The following is a 24,583-nucleotide window of genomic DNA, read 5'->3' on the forward strand; positions in this document are numbered from 1 at the left end:
GTGCACGCGCGCGGACGCGTTTGCAGTGATTTGTTACCCGACGCTGCTTCGGTGTTCGTGCGATGCCCAACAAACCTTCCTCCTCCTGGTTTTGCAGCCGTGCGGAACGAGCTGCCGGGGCCGAGCTCTGCGTTACGGCTCTCCCCGGCAGCCTGTGAAGGTCTGGGAAACGCCGAGCCCGGTACCTTTGAACGGCGGGCTGGCGGCCCGCGGAGCAGCGCCGCGGCGCAGGCTCGGAGCCGCCGTCCTCTGAGCTTGGCTGCAGCCGCGGGATGTCTCTGAAGGACGGGATGCCCTTGAGAGGCTGGTGGGGAGGGTTTCCAGCAGCAAGGCGTGGGTGAGCACCCTCCCGCTCCCTCCTCCCCTCCTCCCCTCTACCCCAAAAGAAAATCGCCCGTCTGGGAGCGGATTTCTGGAGGGGAGGGGACCGCAGGGCAGCAGATCCCCCACCCGCCCCAACCTGCAGTGGGGGGGATCCTCGGCACCCTCTGCCCTCGCCGGCGCAGCCTGCGGGGTCCCAGCTCCGGCCCCACGACCCTCCCAGCCGGCACCGGGCTGCTTTGCCTCTCCGGCCCTGAACAAATTAAAGTGGGACTTTAGCAAAGCCCCTGCTAAAGCCTCTAAGCAGGTGCCTGCTCCTGTTAACGAAGAGCAAATCAGTGACATAAGACGGACGCTGGGATAATCGCAGCGAGTCTGGCCCCAGCGGGGACGCTGGTAGGTGAAGCTGGTCCTTGACCTGTGGCCAAGGGTAGGGCTTTGGCCACGCTCCTGGGGTCAGCTCCTCCTCCTCTCCGGTGGTTCCAGAGGTGCCGGGATGGATCCCGGTGTCAGCCGGGGGCCGTGTGGAGCAAAACGGGATTTTCCCAGATGGTGGGAACTTTTTCCCTGATGGTGGGAACTTTTTCCCTGAACCGGTGATCCGCTGCCGGCTCTTCGGGAGGGCTCTCCCTATCCACCGGGTGAGGAACGGCCTCAGAAAATCCCTGCGGGCTGCTTGGCCTCTGTGGCGGGATGAAGGGCAGCGCCGAGCTCGGCCGCTCTCGGGGGCTGCCCTGAAAACACCGGGGGGTAAATAAATACCCCCGAAAACGAGAGCCAAGCAGCTGGTTGCAAACCTTTGATGCGTCCGAGCGGGCAGCCGGTTGCTCCTCCTGGTCGCCCCGGGTGGGCTCCGGGCTCCGGTGCATCCCTCTGAGGTGCCAGCACGGGCAGGGTGCAAGCACAGCGGTGCCGCTCAGCGGTGAAACGGGGGTCTGGGGGGGCCCTGGACTGTCCCCCCCTTTTCAGCAGCGGGGTGTTGCTGCTGCTGCGAGGCAGGATCAGGCCTGCTCTTGCTCGGAGCCTGCAAAGCGAGGAACCTCACCCTGCTCCTTGCCCGGCCGTGCCTGCTCTCCTTCACCCCCTGCTCTCTGTTCAGTCCTCAGTGCCCGCGCCGAACTTCGCCATGCCCGTGACGGTGCCAGTGACCAACCAAAACACGCTGCAGTTCAGCAACCCAGGCAGCTCGCTGGTGACCCAGTCCCTGGTGACCTCCTCGCTGACGGACCCCCGGCTCCTCTCGCCGCAGCAGCCGGCGCTGCAGAGAAACACCGTGTCCCCGGGGCTGCCGCAGAGGCCGGCCAGCGCAGGTGAGCAACGCCGTGGCCCTTCGCGCCGTCCCCTCCTCATCCTCCCTGCGAGAGCCTCGCTGGGCGTGCAGCCCCGAGGAGGGGGGCGTCCCGAGAGGTGGGGGACGCCCCCGCTGCCCCCGTCCCCTGCCTCGGGGCAGGACATGTCCCCGCACCATCCCTGGCTTGTTGCCCCGGGGGGGGGCTTATTCGGGCCCTCCTGGCAAGAGGTTGGTGCCCCCCGGTTTGCGCCTCGTCCTCAAACTGGGGCTGAACCCCACGGCCTCAGCGAAGCCTTTTCGAGCGCCGGATCCCCCCCGGGATCCGTTTTCGGGGTTGGGCAGCGCGAGGAGATGAGTCAGGCGGCACCGTTCCCGGGCTCGCGGCTGGCTGCCGGCGTCCCGCTCGCCGGTGGCACTCCGGTGACATGGGACTGCTGCCTAAAAAGGGCTTTTCTGAGTCGGGCCGTGCTGGTTGCAGTTGGTCGCCGAGCGATTACTCACGAGGATCTGCTGACAGATCGGAGGGAGCGGTCGCTTCCAGCAGGGACCGGCGATGGGCGGCGGAGGGCAGGCTGGGGGAGAGGCGCTCGTCACCCTTGTCCCCTGCGGCGGCGGCGGGCGGGGGGGACGACGACGACGTGTGACCGCAGCCCGGCTCTCCTGCGGTGCGGTCGTCAATAATAATAGAGTGCAGAAAGCCCCTGCCTGCTATTTCGGTTGTCGCAGATGGTCTGTAAAAATCGCACGGGCTGCCAGGGCCAGAGCTGGCGACTCTGGCCGCCCGGACGTCGGGGCGGTGGGCGCTTGGCTGCGGCCCCAGGGCTGTGAGAGCTCGGGGGGGGCTTCGCCAAGGGGCTGGAGGGGTGGGAGAAGGGCTGGGAGGTGCCTTCAGAAGCTGGCGGGGTGGCTGGGTGAGAGCAGGGAGAGGTGCCTGGGCTGGGATGCAGTAGGAGCTGCGGTTCGGAGCGGCTTGTTTGCTCACTGCTCTCTCCGCGTGGTCTTGGGGATGGCTCGAAGCACCCAGGTACCAGGATGAGGCCCCCAGACCTGAGGGAGAGGGGTCTTTCTGCTCTAGGACTGCTCCCAAAGAGCAACGTCTCGCTCCAGGCCGGGCGGCAGAGCCCTCCTCAGGCACAGCCCGCCGTCGCTCCGGCTGCAGGGATCTCCCCTGCCCTCTCGCAGGCCCCTCTGCCGAAAAAAAAAGAGGCTTCGTTGCAATGCTGAATCCGCTGGAGGCTCGCCGTTTCCATCTCGCTCGCTCGCCGTTCGTTTGAAGGGGGATAATTTCGCGGTTGCGAGCGCGGAGATGTTCCAAGTCCGGCCATCTGCGTCTCATTCACTCGCTGCCTGGGACACGGAAGAAATCCTGTTTATAGGAGCCAGGCCCTTGCATGTTAGAAGGGCTTTTTTTCCTTAAGATTTTTTTTAGCAATGCACTCGAGCTGAGAGCAGAGCGCTGCGGCGTTGTTTCCAAAGCAAACGCGCAGCAGAGCGTTGGGTCGGTGTCTCGGCGCTGGCCGACGCCGTCTGCTTGGGGCCGGCGCGGGAGACGGGCGGCCGAGGGGGTTTACCGGGGCTGGGAACGGGGTCAGCGTCACTCACCCAAGGGCGTGAGCCCGCTGCAGCAGCACGGGCGCTGCGGTCTGGGGCGCAGGTGGGGTCCCGCAGCAGGGCACAGCCCCCAAATCCTGGTGGGGTCCCTCCTCCGGGACATCGGAGGCATGGGGACCGCTGGCTTTGCGTCCCTGTCCCTTGAAGGGAGGATGCTGCGGTGCTGCGGCTGCTACGTTTTGGGGTCACCTTGCCCTTTCTCAAGCTGTGAGGTATTTTCGGGACCACCGCCATCCCCGATCGTGCTCCACGCGGGGAGCAAACGCGCCTCCCGGCGCGGCAGCGGCTCAGCCCTCCAGCCCTCCTCCCGCTTTCAGGGGCTTGCTGCAAGCCCAGACCCGAGAGCTGGAAAAAAGGTTTCTGTCTCAGGTTTCCCCATCTGGGGTGAGAAGGGTTGGGCAGTGGTTAGAGGTGGGGTTTGGGATCGGAGGCTCCTCATTCCCTTGCCCAGGGCTCCGGGATGACTGCGGTTGCAGCTCCGGAGCCTCCGTGCCGGCTGTTGGCCGAAATCGCTGCCCGCGGCGTGGCCAGGCAGCCCCGGGCTGTGAATAGGTGGCTTTCATACATAACTCAATAACAAGGCAGAAAAAAATAAAATCTTTTTGCAGGCAAGGCAAAACGTTCGGTTTATTGGGAATAAAAAGGCCTCTGGTACGGTTTTTCCCGGCACGGCAGGGAGCGGCGGCGCTTTCCAAGCGTTGGGACCGTGGGAGGCCCAATTGTAGCAGCGTCCTGGCAGCGCGCGGGGATGGTTTCCATTCGGTGCGAACATTACAGGGGAGATTGTGTTTCACGTCTTGCTGCTGGGGCTCCCTTCCCCGGCAGCACCGGCCCCGTGTCCCCCAAAGGGGGGCTTGGAAGAAAATAGCCGCAGTGTTTTCCAAGCCGCCTCCTTTGGAGCGGGCTCCTGTGCTGCCTGGCCGCTTCCCAAAGGAAACGGATCTGCCTGGATAATGTTTCCCAACCTGATCACCAGGAATGCTGCTCATTTTGCCCAGGACTTTCTCCCCGGGAAGGCGACACCGCTCGTTTTCCTCTGCCTTTCTCCCTTGTGCTCCCCCTCTTCCTCCCTCCCGAAAGGAGGGATGCTCTCCCCGTTTCTGAGCGGTCGGTGACCCCGTGTTTCCTATTGCTTTGCAGGGGCGATGCTCGGGGGAGACCTGAACAGCACCAACGGAGCCTGCCCGAGCCCCGTGGGTAAGTGCGGAGCCCCTCCTTGCCTTTCGGCAAGCGGCGCGAGCGCCAGGACCCGCGCCCTCGGCTCTGTCTGCCGCTCCTCGCCTCGGTTTCCCCGCGCATAACGTAGGGTTTTGCTTTCCCGTTCGGCGCCGTCGGTCGACGGCGAAGTGCCGAGGAAGATTTCGCCGCTGTTGGCAGCGGGAGGGTTTGGCTCATGGAGCCCCGGGCCGGCGCCTTTGCTGGGGGCCGCTGATTTCGGTGGACCACCCCAGAGACCAAGGCAAGGAGGGGGTGCGTGTCCTGGGGGCCAGCGTCTCCCCGGGGTCTTCGGGAGAGCAGCAAATCAAGGTCCTGACTGAGGTGGCCGCGGAGGACCGCGATTTGGGCAGCTCTGGGTTCAGCTCCCCGCGCTGCAACCGGTTCTTCCCCTGACCTGGGGTGAGTCACTTAACGCCCGGTTCCTCGTTGCGCTTGGGCCCTATGAAGGAGCTTTACCGCGAGGAAAAAAGCTCGTTAAGGTCCCTTCCCGCTGCCAGAGCTTCAGTGCTAACGAGGCTCAGACCTTGTGGCTTAGCTCCCCAGCTATAAAACGCACCAATAATACCTCCTTCCCCGCGGCGCGAGCTCTTCGGGGCTGGCGCTTGCGTAGGTGCGACCCAAAAGCCAGCGACGGCCCCCGGGTCCCGCCGGCAAGCGGCTGCCGCTGCCGGCGCTGCCGCTGCGGGCTGGGGCAGGGCGGGCTGCGGTCCAGGGCTTAGCGGGATGGGTGCCATCCATCCCTGGGCGAGGCGGAGCGGGGAAGGCAGCCTCGCAGCAGGAGCCTGGCTCGTCCCCGCCGCCTCGGGGGCTTTTTGCAGCGGGGTTCCAGCCGACAGCACAGAGGAAGAGCGTGGAGCGCGGCGTTGCCCCAGCTAAAACCAAATTGGAGCCCGGGTCCCACCGGTTGCGGGGACGGGGCTGGTCCAGCCATGGCTCTGCAGCACCGCGGCCGCTCCCGGGAACCCCCTTTTCCCTGCTCCGGGCAGCAGCCGTGCCAGCGCTGCGGGAATTTCTCCCCGGCTGCGCCTCCAGAGCAGACCCCGCCGGGGCAGCTCGTGGGGCTGGCGTCTCCCCGCGGCCTTTGCCGCGCCCGACGTGCAGCTTTGCCGCTCCGTCGAAGGCAGAGGGAAGGGGCTGTCGTGCCGCGGCCCCCAGCCACCTCCGTGGCCCCTTTTCCCCCTGAGGCCGCCCCCACGTCAGCTGTTGGGAGCAGCCGAGGCGGCGCGGAGCTTGGCAGGGCCCGTGAATGTCAGCATTGACGTCACCAGAGCATTCCCCGCGTTCCTGCCGCCGCTCCAGGAAACGGGCGCGAGGAGCAGGGACAGCCCGGCCGTGGCCAACCCCGGACCGCGCCGGCCCCAGACCCCTGCCATGCCCGGGGCTCCCCGGGCCGGCTGCGGGAGGGGAGCGTGGCTCTGGCACCGTGCTTGCGGTTTTCGGGTACCCGGGACATCTCTTCCTCCTCCTCCTCCTCCTCCTCCTCCTCCTCCTCCTCCTCCTTCTCCTCCTCCTCCTCCTCCTCCTCCTCCTCCTCCTCCTCCTCCTCCTCCTCCTCCTCCTCCCTCGCAATCTCCGCAGCACCGAGCGATCACCTGCTGCCTCTGAGTCATCAGCTGCCGGGTGCCGCCGGCCCGATCCTGCAGCGCCGTGGGCTGCGTCCCCGCGTCCTGCCCGCGCGCCGCGGCGGGCGCCGTCCTCGCCCACCCTGCCTGCCCCGGCGGGGGTGCTGCGCCCTGGCCGCCCCCGGCGTTGCGAGCGCACGGGGCGCCGCCGGGCTGGAGTTCGCGCCAGCGTGGCGCAAAGGCAACGCGGAGCGCTCCGCTTCGGACCCCTTTTCTGGGGCCAGGGTTATCCCGAAATCCCGACGGGAGCAGCCCTTCTCGCTCTGGCTCGCAGGGTGGCCGGATCCGGGCTGGGGATCCGATGGCAGCGCCCGAGGTCCCCTTGCCAGGGAAGCCCCTTCGGGGTGAGTGGCAGCGCCGGGACCCAAACCTGCTCCCCTCCAGCACGGGGGTCCCCCGACCCACACCCCGATTGATGCACACGGTAACGTGGCGTCCCTCAAAGCGGCGGCTATCCTGAGCGCCGCGAGCGCATCCACGGAACGTCGCGGGGTTTGACATTTCTTTTGGCTTTGCCTCCGTCGGCTGTTGCGTGACCACCGGCGCTGCGGCTGGTGCATTTTATGCGCCTTCATTGTTGATACGCACAAAAGCCGGCGGCCGTGCACGCGAAACGCGCGGAATTCGCGGCGTGCGGAGGTGCGACGCAGCAGGCAGTGCCTTGTGCGCGGCTGCTCGTGGTGACGCCGGGCTGGGAGGGCTCCTCGCTGGGGCCGGGCAGGGGCGCGGATTCGGGAGTTGCAGCCCAGCCACCACGGGCAGCCCCGGCGGGGAGCGGGCTTTGCGGCTTCCCGGGCGCGTGGCCGTCCCCCGTGCCCGGTTTACCCCGTCGCCGATGCGTCCGGCCCCGGGACGGCTCTGGCACCGGCTGGCGCTCGGCTCCCGACGTGCACCCACCGCGGCTGCGGCGGCGCTGCCACCAGCCGCCTGCTGAAATGCAGATGTAGCGCAATGGTAGATGTGATTAATAATGCAATCAGCGACCTATTTTTCCCGGTCTAACGTGCAATGAATATGAGGGCTGAAGCCTGGTGATTGCTAAATGCCTTTCTATCTTTGGGGCCTATTCATATTAAAAAAAAAACCCTCATCAGAACAGTAATCTGATCCAATTTATTCCTTTCCTGATGTTCATCAAATCTTTTCCTTTTAAAATTTTTTTCTTCCTTTCCTTTCTTCTTCTTTTTTCCCCCCTCTTTGCACATAAAATCCTTAAGTGGGGCAGCAGCGGGAGGAGGAGGACAGAACCTCAGATCTTCAGAGGGGCAGCGGGATCAGTGAACCGAGTCCTCGCTCTGCCGTAGCCCCTTTTCGCTGCTCCGGTATCGTAAAGAGACCTGAAAAATGAACGTGACCGTAATTATCTCCCTTGCTGGGGCCCCCGTACCCTGCCAGAGCAGCATAAAGAGCTCTTGCTGCAAATCGGGCTGTAATATTTATCGGTGGTTATTGTGGTAACGATCGTGGGTTCCTGCAGGTTGAGGAGCTGCCCCGGGGGGAGCTCGGGGCCGGCTGCCTGCCCTGCCTGTACCCCTGCCTGGCCCGGGGCAGGTTCGCCTGGTCTCGGTAGGGAGGACGCAGGCAGCGGAGCGGCTGCCGGCGCTGCAGAGCTCGCGCGGGGCCGCGCCGCGCTGCCGGCGGGCGGGCGGGTACCTGCGGGGGCTGTGGACGAGCCTGCCTGGTGCACAGGAGGGTTTTTGGGGAGCCCGGGGGGCTGCGGTGCTGCTCTCTGGGGCGGGGAGCACCACCACCGCGCATTCACCGTCGCCGCACGTTCACCTCCTTCCTCTCTTGTCACCCGTTTTCCTGCAGGGAACGGCTACGTGAGTGCCAGAGCCTCTCCGGGTCTCCTTCCCGTGTCCAACGGCAGCAGCTTGGGCAAGGTCATCCCGGCCAAGTCGCCGCCACCGCCCTCCCACGGCACGCAGCTCGCCGCCAACAGCCGCAAGCCGGATTTGCGCGTGATCACCTCGCAGAGCGGGAAGGGGCTCATGCACCATTTGGTGAGCGCCCGGCACAGGTCTGCGGGGAGCCCGGGGTGGGAGCGCGGCCCCTGCCAGCAGGCAGGTTGCGGGGTGCGCTTCACGCCGGAGCAGATGCGGCGCGGGCGCGGTGCCGTGGCGGTGGGAGCCGGCCGGGGCCGTGGCGGTGGGGAAGCCTTGGGATTTCTGTTTCCACCGGGTGGAAAGCCCCGCGCCGGGCGTGAGAGTAGCCCATAGGCACCGTACGTGCCCCGTGGTACGCGAGGGCGCAGCGCTGGCGAGCGCGGCGGCGCGGCGGTTGGCGGGGCCGGCGAGTTAACGGTGCCTCTCGGTTTTCTCTCTGTTCTCCTGCGGGCAGACGGAGGACCACTTGGCTCTGGTGAGTTCCCTGCTGAGCGTGCATCGTGGCGGGGTGGGACGTGGGCCGCTCGTCCCGTTGGTCCCTGCACCCTGCCCTGGCTCGGCGAAGGCGCGGGGCGCGCGGAGGGGGTGGACGCCGGCCCCTTGGCCCTGCGGTGGGGACGCAGCGGGACGCGGGTGCCAGCGCAAGTGTCGCATCCGGTCCCGCCGCAGAAAATCACTCCCGAGAAAAAGGCGCTTTTAGGAAAATCAGGTTCCCTGTGGAAAAGAAGGAGCTGGCACAAGCTGTCAGATGCCTGTTTCTCCGTCAAGGCCGAAAAAGCTGTGCTGGTTTCCCCGGGGGAGGTCACCCCGGGTCCCTTTCGGGGCCGGTGCAGCGTGGGGCCGGCCCGGGCAGCGCCGCCGCCGCCGGGGACCTGCCCCGTGGGCTTCACTGGAGCCACCACAGTTTACAGCACGGGAAGACCTGGCCCGCTGCCACCACATGAGAGATAGGGAATAAATCAGGCTCTTCCCATATTAAGGATATTATTTAAAGCCTGTGTAAATCCACTGGCTGGCTAGCGCGCTCCGTAAACCTCCTTTGTGCACAGGGGTGGTTTTCCATGGTTTTTTTACGGCTTTTTTCTTCTTTTTTTTTTTCCCCCCCCCTTCCCTGCCAGCAAAGTGAACACCACCTTGTTTGTGGCAATGATTCACCCTGTTCTGTTGCTATTCTGGTGCAGGGCAGATGGGCGACAGGTCAGCGCAGCGAGGAAAGGGCGAGAGCCGCTGTAGGATGCAGCTAACGCAGCCAGGGTAAAGCTCTCCAAAAACACGGGAGTAAGCCAATACCTCTCACAGCCTGCAAGGAGACACTCTTGGCCAGGGAAAGGACTGGCCGGGCCTTTGGCAGACTTGAATTCTGCCTTTCTCCACGCCCCAAAACCCTCCTGGCTTAACGGCCCCCTCCCAGCAGCTCCGTGCCTCAGTTTCCCCATCTGCAGAGCGAAGGCAGCCGCCGCCCGCCTCGCCATCTGCTCGCCGCGTTCCCGCTGCCCGAGGGCATTGCCTGTCTCTCAGCTGGAGGAGCAGCTTGCTCCAGGCAAAAATCAGCCCGGTTGGCATTAACGGTTTTAATTGTTAGTCTGAGCTAACCCGGCTGATTTTTGCCCGAAGTGAAGTACGAGCCCTCGCCCGAGCCGAGCTGGCAGCGAGGAGGTAGAGGGGGACGAAATCCGGGCGCGGGGGACGGGGACCTCAGCGTGGCAGGATCGGGAAGGGGAAAAGCAGAGCACGCTCGGCCGCTCTGCGGGTTCATCCCTCCCGGTGCAGATGCCCCCCCCCGGCTCCGTTAACCTTCTCCCCGGATTCGCTCCCTCCGTATTGCTCAACCTACGCACCAGATCTTCTCTCTGAACGGCAACTCCCACCGTTTTACAGGCAGGATGAGTCAGCTGCCCCTCCGCCGCGACCTGCCCCGCTCCCCGTAACCCTTCGCCCGCAGGCTCGGCCCCCGCCGACCTCCCGGGTTCGCTCCTGGCAGCTTCCGGAGGGGCGTCCCCCCGTTTCCCGTAGGCGCACCCGGTCTGAAGGGTAGAGGCGGGATCCGTTCGCCGAGGCCGCGGCGACGCGCGGTCCCGCCGGGGAGCGTGCCCGCACGGGTTGGCAACGAGCCTGAACGGCGGTTTGCCGTCGGGAGCGTTTCGCAGGGCGCGCGGCGCTGCGCGCGGCGTGGGGCAGCTCGCGCGCCTCAGCCCCTCCTACCTGCAGGAATCGGGATGAAAATTTGGCTGCTATCCTACGGCGCAGCCGGGTCTGGCATCCCCGCGCTCGCCTCGTGGCGTAACGGGGGCGGCTGCTGCCCCGGTCCCGGGGCCGATACGCCCCCGCTCAGCCGGCGTCCCGCCGCCCCGGCCCTCCGTCGCGGCCGGCCCCATCCCCGCGCCGGCTCTCTCCCGGGAAAGCCGCAGAGCCCCGGGCGCAAGGCTGCCGGAGCGCGGAGGGGATGGGGCTGCGGGTCGCATCCTGCGGGGCTGGCTCGGGGTGCGGTGCAGGCAGGAGGGGGACGGGGCCGAATCCTGCCCACCGTGGAGCCGTTTCTCTGCGGAGCCCTTAACCCGCGGGCAGTGGGGACGACCGGGGGTGGTTGCCAGCAGGATGTGGGCCAGGAAAACCTGCTCCTACAGGGCTTTAGCAATTAGAGCCCCAGTAATCGCCTGCCCCGGGTGGCGGGAAGGGACCTGCGGGCTGGGCAGCGTTGCGGGCGCAGGGTGCTGCGAACCCGCCGCGCCGGGGTGCCGTGACCCTCCGGAGGCAGCGCGGGCAGGGATTTTTAGCCTCCAGCCGTATCCCAGGAGAGCCCTGCGTGGCCGTGAGCCGTTGCGCGGTCCTGCGCCCGGCCCTAAAAGGCCCCGAGAGCCCTCGCCGCGAGCCGGGAGGAAGGCTCCTCGCCGCGTCCCTGGGGACGCAGCCAGCCGCGTGCCCGGCGTGACTTACGCTGGGCGCTGCCCCAGTCTTCACAGGGTGACGTGTGCCGGGGCGCTTCAGATTAGAGTCAAGCCTCTTGAGTCCGATTTAAATCAGATCAGTAGAGACAGCCCAGATTATCTGCCTTGTAAACGGGGCTGGATCTGACCCGTTGTTCCGCCCACGGAAAACCGCGGGGGGAGGCTGGCGCGCACCGGTCCAAGGGCAGAATTTTTCCGCACTGGACCTGCTAATGCCTGAGTCACCCAAACCTCACGAGGGCACCAAGCCAGCGGGTTGCCGAGCGCTGGCCTTTAAGGGTGCCAGCGCGCCTTTGACATCCTGAGACCGACGCTCGGCACCTCCAGCTTGCCTTACAGGCAGGGGGGCTGGTTTTTGGGCACGGGTGCTGCAGGGAGAGGAGGATGTGTCGGCTCTGCCCTGCGTTAGCCGGTCCTGGTTTTGTTTGGTACTTTTTTCGCCCCGGGGTGAGCATGGCAAACCTCACACGCATCCTCTGGAAAACGGTGACGGGATACAGGCGGAATAACCCCGTCCCTCCCCCTCGGTGCGCGCGGGGCGTCGCTGGTCCTCGCAGCCGAAGCCCAGCCCTAGGCAGAAAGGTGACCCAAGGTCAATGCCAAGCGACCTGCAAGTGAATGTCGCAAGGGTCCGAAACGTCTGGAACCGGTGCCGTTTGCGCTTCGCTTGGCTGCGGCGAGGAACGGCCAGAGGATCGGTCCCGCTTAGTCCCGCAGCCTCCGCGATCAGCCTCTTCAAACGGCCGGTGCGCGCCCAGGGGGGCGGCTGCGGACCGAGGTTTTGGGGAGGGGTGGGGGGGGCCGCAACCCATGAGAACACCAGAATAAAACGTGTCTGGGTTGTAACTCCCTCTCCGTTTGCTTCCCCAGCAGAACACGCCGCGGTTAGGCGTCTCCCAAGCAACTCACTCTTTAACCACGCCGGTCGTTTCTGTGGCTACTCCGAGTTTGCTGACGCAGGGGCTGCCTTTCTCTGCCATGCCCACAGCGTACAACACAGGTAAGAGCGCGCGAGCCCGGCTAAGAGCTTTCCGCTGGGTCGTTTCGTATACGAGAGGGAAACGTGCCGCTGCGCGCGCGCGCCCGGCTCTCCCCGGGCAGCCGCAGCGTCGCTCGTGGCACTCCCTGCCGCAAGATGGGGTTGAGTCCGGGAGCGTCGCGGGATTTAAAATCAAGGGGAAACACCGTATAAACCATGAGAACTTCCCGTCGTGTCCGGAAGGTCCGTGACTGTCCTGCCGTAGCCCGGTGCACTGTGCTGGCAGCATGAAGGTGGTTTTAAGTGGATGCTAATTACAGCTACACCCATCTCCTGGCTCTTAAGAGATCCGGGCGATGTTGTAATGGGAGCTTAATGAAAATGAGCATCAGGCCCCCGAAAGTTGGCGAAGAATGCAAACCAGCCTGCTCGTAGGCACATCAGATTCGGGCTGGTGGGGCTCAAACTGGCCCGAGGCGACGGGTATGGCACGCTTGCCCGAGCCAAGGGGTTGTTCATCTGCGACCTGTCAAACCTCTACGAAGACTTTAAGGACTTGCCGGTTTCCGGCGTAACTCGCTTTGGCATTTGCTCAGCGAAAAGTTTGCAAAGATGTAAAAAGCTGCTTGTCTGGAAGAAGCCAGAATAGGCGTGTTGGGAACTCCCTCTCCTAATTAGTAGGTGTTGGCCGGTAGATGCCTGTTTGTGCGTGACGAGGACGCTCCTCTCCCTACGTGGAAGTCGTCGTCGGCCGTGTGGTCCGTCAGCCCGTCTGTGGACAGCCAAGGTCCCCAAAATAGGTTTTAATTGAGCCTTGTGCTGCTACCGCTCAGGGCGGAGCGGGGCTGAATTTCAGCTTTCTGTATTTATTTTTCGCTTGCAGATGACCACAGGCAGAGAAGCGTTGCCGCGTGGGCGCCTTCGGTGCCTGTGGCGGGGATGTTGGCTACAGGTGCTGCAGGGCGCGGACGCCCGGAGCGAGCTCCAAGCCTGGGCTGTCGCCACTTGTTCTTTCCAGGGCTTAACCAGTGAATTTTGGGTGGGAATCGTCTCGTTTTCAGGCCGGTGAGGTCGCGTCCAGCTTCCCGCTGGCCGGGCTCGCACGCCCTTTCCCCTGCCCGCTCTGATTCGGTCGAACCCGACCGTCGGCAGCGTCGAGATACGGGGTGGCTCTGCTTCGAGCTGTTGGCGTCGGCTGCGGAGGCGGCTTGTCGCAACCGGTGGGTGTCGGGAGCTCCTGAACCGGAACGGCCGGTGCTGGGGGTGAACCGCGTAGGGCAACAGAACCCGGTCCCGGGACTTTCTGTAGGGCGTGCCTGGAATCAGCCCGCCGGCGTTGGCCGCGGTTCAGCGCCTTTGCAGCCGCCTCTGTGTGTTCTGCTGCCGCCGGCGGGTTTGGCCCCGCTGGGGTGGGGAAGGCTGAAACCGCAAGACGCCCCAAAAGGAGGGCGAGAACGGGGGGAGGAGGGGGCTCCGGAGGGGAGGGCGAGCATCCGGTGAGCGCTCCGGGGCTGCCGGTACCTGTGCCGGATGCCGACGTGGCTCTGGGGAAGCAGCGGACCGAGGGGTTGACCACGGGAGAGCGGTTGCTTCCCTGCCGTGCTGCGTGACCGCAGGGTTTGCCACCCGTGATAAAATCCACACACGCGCCCCTCCCCACCCCGCCCCCCCCCGCCTCCCCGTTTTTGGGATGCTGGGTTTGGGGCTGCTCCCGCAGTCGTGCGTGGGAAGAGCATCTCCTTCCCCAGGCAAGAGTGGGGTGGGGGGTCCCGCGGCGTGGGGGTGCCGCGGGGGAGCGGCGGCTGCCGCGAGCGCCCGGCGGCGGGCGGGGAGCGCCCCCTGCTGCCGCGCGGGGACGGGCCACGCGGCGTGGGGGTGGGCGGCGCACGGGTGGGTTTCAGCAGCTGCCGGGGGTTTACTGCCCCGGGCGGGGCGGGGGTCGGAGGAAACACACGTGTGCGTTCTGTAGCCGTTCGCCGCCGGAGGGTGTGTCTGCGGGGGGCTTCCACGCGCCACGGGTGATCCCCACCCTTCCTGGGTGGGGTCGGTGTGGGTGTGCCGCGGGGCTGCCTTTGCCATCGCTGAGCTTGTGGGGGGCCGCGGTGACCAGTGGGTGCTGGCTGGTGTGGAGGTGGGGGGGTCCTGGCTCGTGCCGTGAAGCTAGAAGACCAGATAGAAGGAAGAACGTTTTTAGGCTGAGGGTGGTGGACCCCTGGCCCGGGTTGCCCAGAGAGGGGGGAGATGCCCCATCCCTGGAAACACTCAAGGTCAAGTTATCTGGGGCTCTGTGCGACCTGCTCTAGTTGAAGATGTCCCTGCTGATGGCAGGAGGTTGGGCTAAATGACCCGTAAAGGTCCCTTCCCACCCAATCCGGTCTCTGACTCCGTGATTCGGAGAGACGTGTCCTATGGCCAGCACCCCTCTGCAGCTGCCAGCGCCAGCCAGCGTCCTACACGCCGCGGCTTTGTGTCCCTGGAGCGGGTCTCCATCTTGCAGCGCTCAGGGCTCTGTTGGAGTCGGTTTGACATTGAAATGATGGAAGGGCTCCTTCCTTCCCAGATTATCAGCTGACGAGCGCCGAGTTGTCTTCGCTGCCAGCATTCAGCTCACCTGGTGGGCTGTCCCTTGGCAACATCTCTGCCTGGCAGCAGCAGCAGCAGCAGCAACAGCAGCAGCAGCAGCAGCAGCAACAGCAGCAGCAGCAACAGCAGCAGCAGCAACAGCAGCAGCAGCAGCAACAGCAGCAGCAGCAGCACCTGGTTCCGGTATCACTAGGAAATTTAATGTAAGTGAAATGAGTAGCAGGGGCCACTCAGATGGTGTTGTCAAAGGAAAGAGGGAAACAGGGAATTCCTTCAAGGTGCCAAACCTGCAGAACCCGAGCCGCGGCTCCTCGGCTGGGTTATCGTCGGCCTCCCGCGGCACGGCCCCGGCGATTACAGTGGGTTTACACCGGTGCTTCTGGGAGGCAGGAGCAGACGTGCCCGCAGCTGCAGGAGGAGCCAGACCGGCCAGCTCGTGAAGTTTGGGGAATCCTGTCCCTGCCACTGTCGCAGGAGTGACCCTGCAGTCCCCAGACGAGATCGGGGCTGCGCTGTGCAGGAGGATTGTTCTCTTCACTTCACGTGGAGGGAGCCGAGATCCAGCAAGAGCCAGAGTTAAACGGGACGGTCGTTGCAGAGTCAGGTGTCTGGAATTAGCGGTCCTGCTGATGTAGATGGAGGGTAGCTTTTAAAATCGGGAGCAAATTGCTTTACTCCAGGGAGAAAACTATATGCACTTACATATTGGAGCAGGTTTTCTGAAGTGGATCCGCTTTTGGTCTGGAATAAAGCGTCCACACACAGAGCTTTTTCGGAGTATCTTAGTCAAAATAAAGGTTTAAGCAGCTTGCCCACCGTCACGCTGAGACCATGGGTCAAAAAGAGGCAAGGAATTAAAGAGGGACATTTAGTGGCTTTGCCCCGAAGGCAGGGAGTAAGACTCCGACGTCCCCAGCTTGCAGCGCCGGTGGACGTATGGATGCAGCAGGCTTTTGCGCAGTGAGTTCAGCGTGTTTCTCCACTGCCTGGAGCACATTTTCCAGGCAGGGCAGGCAGCAGCTACCCCAGCAGCTGCCTGGACCTCCTGCACCGATGGGGCTGCAGCACGTGCAGAAAGCCTGGACAGAATTTTGGGTTGTAATAAAAAGGCTGAAGAGGTTCCGGGCTTGGAGCAAAACCGCCCGTCGCGAATCCTCCGTCGGGTTTGTGTCGCTGCTGCGGGGATGGCGGGTGGGATCAGGGCTGGGTCGCTGGTGGAGGAGGAATGCTGCCCGCGGGCTTGCGCGGGATCTAATCCCGGCTCGGCAGCGATAGGTCATGCTAAGCGCGCAGATTATCAATTCTGGAGTCGTAAAAAGTCATAATTCTAATTATGAATCCGGGTTCATAATGTAATCCAGGTTAATAATCTCATCCAGATTCATGATTACGGATTGAATCAGACGCGGGGTGTGCGGGTTAGGAATTCTGTGGATTGGAGGGTAAAAGGCCACCGAAAAGATGAATAATGAGAGAATTTCCGTTATCTCCTCCTCCATCTTTTTCTCCCTCTTCCTCCCCTCCTGCTCTCCTCCTCCTCCTCCTCTCCCAACCTCGTCCCCCCGCCGCTGGATGCCCAGACAAGGGAGTCACTTGTCCCACACCACCACTTTGACTGTCAACACCAACCCCAACATCAGCATCAAGTCGGAGCCCGTCTCGCCCAACCGGGAAAGAAACACTGCCACCCCGCTCAGCACCTTCCCCCACCAGCCCCGGCACGAGCCCACCGGCCGCTCGCCCGTCGACAGCCTCAGCAGCAACACCAGCTCCTACGAAGGCAGCAGCGAGCGGGACGATCCCGCCCGCCCCGATTTCGGCTCATCCCTGGGCCTCCTGCGCCCCACCGGCGAGCCCGAGGGGGAGAGCCCCTCTGTAAAGCGCATGCGGTTGGATACCTGGGTCACATAACGGGTCCCCGCCGTCCCTGGGAGCGCCGCCGGCTCGCAGCGGGGCCGTGGGGAGAGGGCGGGAGGGGTGGGGGGGGTGGGGGGGCGCGGGGGCGAAACGGGTTACGGGGAGGGGATGGGGTGGGGGGAAATTATCATAAACTGCCTGAGAAATAGCTTTAGGATTTTGTAGGCATTCATTCTAGCACAGCAGGCGACGCACGCAGTACATACGGCGCTCCTCGGCCGGGAGCCGCAGGCTCGGGAATAGCCGGGCACGCGGGGACCGGGGGACGGAAATCAAATAGCTGCGTCCTCGCCCAAAAAAAAGCGGCCATCCCCGCGAGCCCGCGCGGGCGGACCGGGCGGCAGTCGGTGCCCGCTGACCAGCGAGACCCCCCGGGACATAGGTGTCCCCCCCCGGGAGGTCGGACCGTGTCCCTAGAGAAGAGCACCTTGCAGCGGGACGGGCTCGGCGGGGGGACGGGGCACGGAGCATCCCCGAAACGCGCCCCGGAGCAGCGCCCGGGCTCTCCTGGGTCCCTGTGCAGGGAGGGGCGGGTCGGACACGATCCAGCTCTCGGAAAGGTAGAAAGGGTTTGGCAGGCCCTGGTTTTCCTAAAAAAAAACGGGTTTTCCTAAACCAGCTGGCAGGCTGGCGTCGGCCGAGGGCGGCGCGGCGAGCCCGGCCTCAATATTAACCGCGATGCCGACGATGCGATGCCAGAAACCGGCAAGGTGTCTCGGGGCACGAGCGGCAGATTTTTAAGGCTTAATCCCGTTTGCCTGAAAATTCGGTGTAGCCAGCATCCTTTCGGGCAGATGAGGGAACTCCACTATTTCTGGCTACGGTCGTTTCAACGCTGCAGTTAACCTTTCCCGAACGCAGCGGGGAAAGTCTTGCCTACGCCTGGGCGCAGCGCGTGTGAAGAGGAGGGACGCATTATTGCTGCTTTTAAAGAAAATTGCGGGTTTTCCCAAACAAAATTCGTAAATGCATTTTAAAAATGCATCCCCATCCCACGCCGGCCAAAGCTTTAAATTAGAAAAATAGGAATAAATGGTTTTTATGGAAGGATGCAACTGAAATAATTATCCTTTGGGGTTTTGCCTGAAGGTTTCTGGGCCTCGAAAGGCGAGGGTGAGCTGTGCGGAAAATCTGCCGAAGTCTCGACGGAGTGATTTAGTGGAAGGAGAAAAGAGGAAAAACCAAGGAATTTCCTCGCGTTACCAATCGCTCCGTTGGTTTCCCAGGGACAGGCGTCGGCGCCCTGACCCCAAAACGCAGCAGCCAGCTCGGGACTTGAGGGTTTGGAGGAGAAAGGACCGGTCCTGGCTGGCGTAGGCTTTAGGGATGGGCTTTCTCCCCGCGGGCGCTCTTCTCCGGGATGCCGGTCCCCCGTCCCAGCCTGCCGCCTCGTCGCCCGCGTGGGGACGACCCCGGGGACGCGGTCGCAAACCGGCCCAAAACCTGCCCGGCTGCCGCCTTTGCCAAACGGCTCCTTCGGCGGCCGGAGCCCGGATGGGCTCCGAGGGCTGCGGAAGAGCCAGGAGCCGCTTTGGGGTCGGCGTCCCCCCGCGCGCCGGCGCAAAGGGAGAGGAGTAAAAAGTCACGGGAGGATTTATACCCCTCCGCCAAGCGGCCCGTGTCCGGCTCGGCCCGCTGAAACGGGGCGTATCGCACCAAAACCTACTGGGATGGTGGCAGAACAGAAACAAATTTATGGATTTTTAGCAATTTTTCCCAACCAAGCGTTTTTCCCCCAGGTTTCTAATTGGAAAAACGGGACGAAAAAGTTGGTGATCGTTACGGACGGGGGGAACCTAAAGCGAGGGGTTGGCGGAGGAAAGGAAATCCTCCGAAAAATTGGGGGAAAATCAACAGCTGTGAGAAACGATGGCCGAAGAGGGAAAGCGCGGCCGCATCCTGCCCCGTCGGGCGCGGCAGCGCACGAGCCGCTGGCTAAAAAGAGCGTTGCGGTAGAGTCGGCCGGCTCGTCCCTTCCGAGCCAGCGTCTGCCCTGACTTTTCCTCCTCTCCTCGGCGATGGACGCGGTTCGGGGGCGGAGACCCGGCAGAGGGACCGGGGCGGCCGATGCGCGGCGCGGGGCTGACCTGCCGGAGCCGCCGTCGGGCCGGCGCGCTGCGGCGCCGGCTCACGCCAAGCCTTGCCCGGGTGCCGGCGTCTCGCCGAAACCCGGGGCGAGCGCCTCGCCCCAAAATCCCCGCCTGTGGGAGCGGGGCCCCGAGAGACGGGCCGGCCACGCTTTCCCCGCGAAAATCTCGAAAATACCAAATTTCTGCCGCAAAAGTTTTTTCCAAACGATGATTTATTTATGTTTGATGCTAAATTTTTCACTCCCTCTGCCGCTGCCGCGCTCCGAGGGCTCCCGGCAGGTTTTGTGCGGTTAACCCCCCCCCTCCCGTCTCCCCCTCCCCGCCGCGGCGCGCCGGGGAGATGCTCGGATCTCGCCTCCGCGGTGCCGGCGCGGCGGCGGCGGCAGAAGCAGATCTCCCTCCCTCCGCCTCCGTTTGTCCATCCGGGAAGCGGGAGAGACGCTGCGGACCGTGGTCGTCCTCACCCACGCCGACCCTCCCCGGCCCGGCGACGCCGGGCGTAGCGGACACGCACCTGAGCTCTTTGCACGGCCTTGCTTTGGAAATTAGGCGGGATTAACGACGTCTCATTGGTCTCGTTTTAGTATTTTTATTTTTTTTTTTCTTCACTAAAAGAAAATAAACCCAACCGAAGGGTTTCTCCCCCGCCGGGGAGCGGCGCGGCGGGAGGCGCCGGGAGAGCGGCTCGCTCCGGAGACCCCGGCGGGGAGGAGGCGGTGAAGACCCCCCCAGCGCTCGACGCCGTCCGCGCCACCGGAGCATCGGCGCGGAGCGACCCTAAGGGAGAGGGGGTGAAAAAACCCACCAAAACCAAAAAAAAACACCCCATTTTTGCTCATTAACTTCATGCCCTGACTCCCGAGTTCACTCTTCTACCTTGAAGCTGAGAGCCCGGAAAACAAAAAAAAACCGAAACACCAAAACCCGAGACGTAAAAACGCTCTGGCTTCCGGAGAGACGCGGGTTCAGACCTACCGCGCCACGCCGGAGCGCATCCGCAGCAGCGCGGCGGCGGGACTCGACCGTCCCCTGGGCTGGTGCCACGGGCAAGTACGGCTCGTGGGAAAAACGGGGACGCCCCGGGTCGGATACGGCGTTAGCGTCACCGTCGCGGTGAAAGGGGGTCGGTTTGTCGGGGGTCTTTATTTTGTTGGGAGCTTGGGGTTATTTTATTATTATATTTTTTTGTTTGTTTTTTTTTTTTGTCCGGGTCATTATTCTTTATTTCCCCTCCCGCCCCCAGACTGTAGTATCCAGTAAACTCCTCCTAATTTTCAAAAATCAACAAGAAGAATGACAATCTAAGAAACCAACACCCTCCTTTGTGCTTCTATAAATACGTTTCTGATCTAATTTTATTTCTCGTGCTCATCTGTACTGTTGACAGTTACAATTGTGTATAATTTTTTTTTTTTTAATTTGGAATTTTTGCGTTGTATAGGGTTTAGTTTTAAAATATATATATATTTTCCATTTTTTAAACAGGGGTGTTGCAAAAAAAATTGCACGATTTAAATGACAATAGTTAAAATGCTGCAGTTTTTAGAGACGTGGAAGCAAAATGGAGCTTATTTATTCTCAAAGGCTATAAAGGTGTAAAATGCATGAAGAAAAAAAAAAAACATTTACAAAAAAAAAAAAGACAAAAAAAGTGTAACCTGAACAAAGCGTAGCGTTAAGAATTTTAAAGGATGACGAGAAAAAACAAACAAACAAACAAAAACAACAAAAAAAAGAAAAAAAAAACAGCTAATATATTGTGTTTGGGCTAGTTTGCTTTTGTTTTTAATTGTTCCTTTTTTGGAGAATGAAATACAATTGTGTATATTTTCATATAAGAAGTATGCACTGATATGTTTCAAAAATGATATATTACTTTCTAAACGTGTGGTTACTTACCAAAGCCTGTTTCTGATCTTTACCTTCTTGAAACCTCTGTGGACCCCTCGGACGCGGCACGCCGGGGCTCGACGCCGCGGGCCCGATCCTGAGGTAAGCCGGGGTGCTTCGCACTCCGGGGCCGGCCGCCGAGCGCCGCAGACCCCCCTCCCTCCGCCGCCGCCGGCCCCCTCCTCGCCCCGCGGCTGCCGCCGGGGCCGCGGGAGCCCGGCGCGGGGGCCGGTGCCGGCGGACGCGGCCGTGATTCCGTCGTCGGGGCGGGCGGCGCGGCTGGGACCCCCGTCCTTGGGAAGGCTGGTCTTTCCCAGAGTTCGGCAGAGCCGAGGCCGGCTAGTTTGGGCTAGTTTTCGGGGCGTCCCTCGGGAGGGCGGCGTTGCGGGGGGAAACGCGGGATAAAGGGTACGTCGGCGTGCCGGGCGACGCGGGCAGCGGGCGAGGTCTCTGCTGCCGGCGTGCGCCAGGATCACCGGGGTTTCGTCCCTGGCCGGGGCGGAGAGGAGGAGGAGGATGGAAGGAGGTCGCGGGGTCCGGCTCGGGTGATGCTGCTGCCGGCGGCCGTCGCGGCGGGATGGGGTGGGAAGTCGCCCGATTTGGCGACGGAGCGGGACCCTAAACGGTAACCTTGAACCTAAACTACCAGGGTGGGCTGCCGCGGCGCAGCGGGCGGGCGTTGAGGGATGCCGACGGGCGGCTGGCGACGGTCTCGCCCGCTCCGGCAGCCAGCGCCGGGTCGGGTGCGAGGGGACGGGGCGACCCCCGTGCTAACGGGGCGATTTTGGGGCGCGCGGCTGCGCGGGAGGCGTGGATGAGGGCTGCCGGCGCCGAGGGGGTCGCCGCCGGGGCGGGGACGGGGGGGTCTGGCAGCGGGTCGTGGTTGTGCAAGGGGCACCCCCGAGCCCCGCGGGGGTTGCAGTCGTGGTGGGGAGACCCTCGGGGAGAGGGTGCGTCGCCGTCGCCCGTGTGGGGCCGCTGCGGGGGTCCGGGGCCGAGGGAGGTGTTAGAACCAGAGCTGGTCACAAAGGGCCGCGCGTGGCCCCGGGGGGGGGGAAATATTTCCCCTTTTTTGCTCCCTTTTTTCACTTTTCCTCCCCAAAAATCTCAGGGAGATTTCCCAAAATCTTTTTTGGGAGAAATCCCCCCAAATTTTTCCCTAAGCAAAAAACGCTCAGGGGAAAAGCAAATTTACAAAAAAGTCCCCCATTTTCCTTGAAAATTCCACCTCCTGCCCCTTTCCCCCCCCGCTTTCCATGGGGAAATGCCCCCAGCCCCTTTGGACGGGAATTGGGAAGTTTGTCACCAGCTCTGGGGAAAACGCTGCAACCGCCGCCGGCGCCGGGCGGGATTCGGAGAAGAATCCGGAGTCCCCCCGGCTCCGGCGGGGGCGAGCAGAGCGAGCACCCCGTTCCGGTGGGGAAGGAGTTTGCGGCATCTTCCCGGCCGTGCCTTGGCCGTGCCGTCCCTGGGGCCGCGTCCCGCCTTCCCCTCCCGTCCCGCTGGCTGAGGGCACAGTTTGGGGCTGTTTCAGGGATTTCGAACGCCCGAAGTGGCGAAAATCCATCCCTGCCCGCCTCGCCGGGTCCGTCGCCACGGGCTTCAGCCGAAGGTTTGCTCTTGTTTCCTTTTCCCCTTCCCACGTCGTTTTCGCCCGCCTTCCCTTCTTCCCCTCTCGCTTCGCTTTCCTTTCTCATTTTTTTCCCTTTCTCTTTTTTTTTCCCAACAAAAAAACTCAACCAGACCCATAAACTGAGTGTTACGTTTTCACTACCTCCATCACCCTTCCCTGTCCAAAGCCAGAAGCCATGCTCGGGATGTCAGAGGGCCTTTCCCCCTTTGTTTTTTCCCTTTCTCCGGAGATTTTCCCTCCTCTGTCTGTCCTTCTCCCCCTTCCTCCTCTCGCTCCGATCTTTCACTCGTGTTTTACCTGGCTGCTGTAACTGTAAATAGCGAGTTTCAGTAGGTTAGCGATGGTAACAGTACAGAAAACGGTTTTTTGGGTTGGTTTGGGTTGGTTTTGGGGGTTTTTTTGGGGTTTTTTTTTGTTGTTGCTGTTGTATTGATATGAAATGAGATTATATTTTTGTCAGAGTATATTGTAATAATACTGACTTTGGACATGGCCGAATTGTACAGCTGGTTCTTGTTTAACCCTCCTGGCTCTTCCCATGCACCCCAGCCCTCCCTCATTCCCAATTTTCCGGGTCGCAGCCCTGGACCCTGCCAGGCTCCCGGCCGGGCTGACTCGAGGGGTGCTTTTCTGCAGAGGGTCCCCGAAGCGCTGGCGTGTCACCCGTGGGTCCAGAGAGGTCGGCGACCCCCGGCAATATCTTTGAGGGAGCCTTGGGAATAGGGAGGTACCTGGTGCACCGGGATGCTCCGGCTCTCCGCGACGCTCCCGGCAGGAATAGGGGACCCCGGAGGAGCCGACGGGGTCATCCCAGCTCCCCTCCCCGGGGGGGGGGAACACCCCTTTCTTGTCCAGTTTAAGCTCCGTTTTCGGAGAGCGCCGAGGGCTTTTTGGGAATTACGCTTGCTTTAAGCCAGAAGAGGGTGGTGCGGCTCGGGGGAGCCGCACCGGGCGCCTCGCCGCGCCTCCGGAGCAGGCTGGGATGGTTTTCCGGCAACTGGGAACATCCCGTTTTCCAACATGCCCAGCCCGACGCTGCGGGGAGAGGCAGAGGCGTCGCCGGGCTGGGGTGGGCTGTGCCCCCCTGCGTTTTACCGCAGGGCGTGGGGCGACCGCCAGCTTCGTTTTGGGGGGGGGGATAAGGGATTTCTCTTCGGCTGGGTTGGCAGAGGGGGGGTTCCCACGCCGTGGAGGTCGGCACTGGTCCCTCGCTCTCTGGGCTCGACGCGCTGGCGTAGGACGGGTGCTGCGACGTCCCGGTGGGCTCCCGGCATCTCCCTTCGAGGCCGAGGGGCAAAGCGACCCTGCCCGGCCCCCGTCGCCCAGCTCCCTTCCTCCCCATGGCTCTTCCCAAGCGGTTCGCAGGCAAATAGGATGCCGGAACGGGCAGGGACCCTCAGGGCTGCGCCGCTGCCCCCCCGCCCTTGGCCAGCACGTCCCCCCCGACGGCCTCTGGGTCGGGTCCTCACTCTTTCCCCATCCCCTTCGCTCCCCCCCGGCTCCCCACAGCTCGAGTAAAGCAGGTAGGTGTTAGCGTGCTCTGGGGTATCTGCGACAAACCTTTGTAAAATAGAATAGACCCTTAAAATGATGCACTAAAAGGAAAAAAAAAAATATATATATATATAATTCCCCCCCCTCCTCGACTTCTCTGTGTGATGGTTAGTTGGATCTCCTACACGGCTCGGCCCGTCTGTACCGGCACAGGCAGCTCTTCTCCTCTCCCCCCCCCAGGATGCTGCACAGGTAGAAATAAAACGGAACGTGCACTTCCCTTGAGTAGTTTTATTTATTGTTTTGAGAAGCAATTTAAAAGGAAAAAAAAAAAAAAGATAAACTGTGTATCTATAAATATATATATATTTTTAACCTCTTTTTTTTTTTTTTTTTTTTTCCTGATGCTCCTCCACATGTGTGCGTGTGCGTATGTGTGCGTGTGTGTGCCAGTCGAGGGGTTCCGCGCCCGCCGGTGGCAGGGTGGGACGGTCACTCTCGTCCTGCGGACGGGACACGGGGACCAGGGGGTCCTCTTCTCCAAAGCCAGCTCGTCGGGCGCGATGCGGCGAAAGCCAAGCAGCAGCATTGGGAGGCGGAGGGAGGATTGATGCCAAGAGCTTGTAAAGTTGTAACCGGGATCTTTGACTAAATTCCATCTTTTTCTTGAGTATTTGCACCCTCGGGGTCTGGCCTGGCCGAGAAGCTCCCGAGCCCTGGGGCCGCCGCCGCCCCCATCCCCATCCCCTCCCGTCCCTGCTTCCCACCTGCACCCTTGACAATCAGTGGCTCCTTCCCAGGGACTGCAGCACGTGGTTGAGACGTCCGTTTCGTTTTTTCAATATTCCTTTTTTTTGTGCTGTATGGTGATGCGTTATTGTATATTCCACAATAAGAAGAAGAAAAACAAAAAAAAAGAGATAAAAAAATGATGATGATGATGATAATTACCATGAAAAATTCTTATGAGTTTTGTTTGGAAACTCTTTCACTATATTTGTTGTAAAGAGGTTTACTATTAAAAAGAAAAAAAATACACGTTTCTGATAATTTCCTGTGCCTCTGGCTCTTTTTTCCCACCCTTCTCAGCCCCCCGCGTCGCA

The 24,583-nt window shown here is 62.4% G+C and overlaps 1 protein-coding gene across 3 annotated transcripts in view; it reads left to right on the forward strand.

Annotated features, from left to right (window-relative positions):
• Positions 1-16,374, forward strand: part of MEF2D (myocyte enhancer factor 2D) — a 31,676-nt gene extending 15,302 nt beyond the window's left edge. The window contains exons 4-10 of one of the 3 annotated variants that reach the window (XM_082011609.1): positions 1,421-1,631; positions 4,364-4,420; positions 7,876-8,066; positions 8,404-8,424; positions 11,765-11,894; positions 14,434-14,659; positions 16,037-16,374. In XM_082011609.1, coding sequence (XP_081867735.1) covers positions 1,421-1,631; positions 4,364-4,420; positions 7,876-8,066; positions 8,404-8,424; positions 11,765-11,894; positions 14,434-14,659; positions 16,037-16,367 — 1,167 coding nt within the window. In that variant the 3' untranslated portion in view covers positions 16,368-16,374. The remainder of the gene's footprint in view (positions 1-1,420; positions 1,632-4,363; positions 4,421-7,875; positions 8,067-8,403; positions 8,425-11,764; positions 11,895-14,433; positions 14,660-16,036) is intronic. The other 2 variants (XM_082011610.1, XM_082011611.1) reach the window with 2 other exon arrangements.
• Positions 16,375-24,583: the final 8,209 nt, after the last annotated feature.

Source organism: Phaethon aethereus, assembly GCF_964289735.1.
Source record: "Phaethon aethereus genome assembly, chromosome: 28".
NCBI classification, from domain to species: Eukaryota; Metazoa; Chordata; class Aves; order Phaethontiformes; family Phaethontidae; genus Phaethon; species Phaethon aethereus.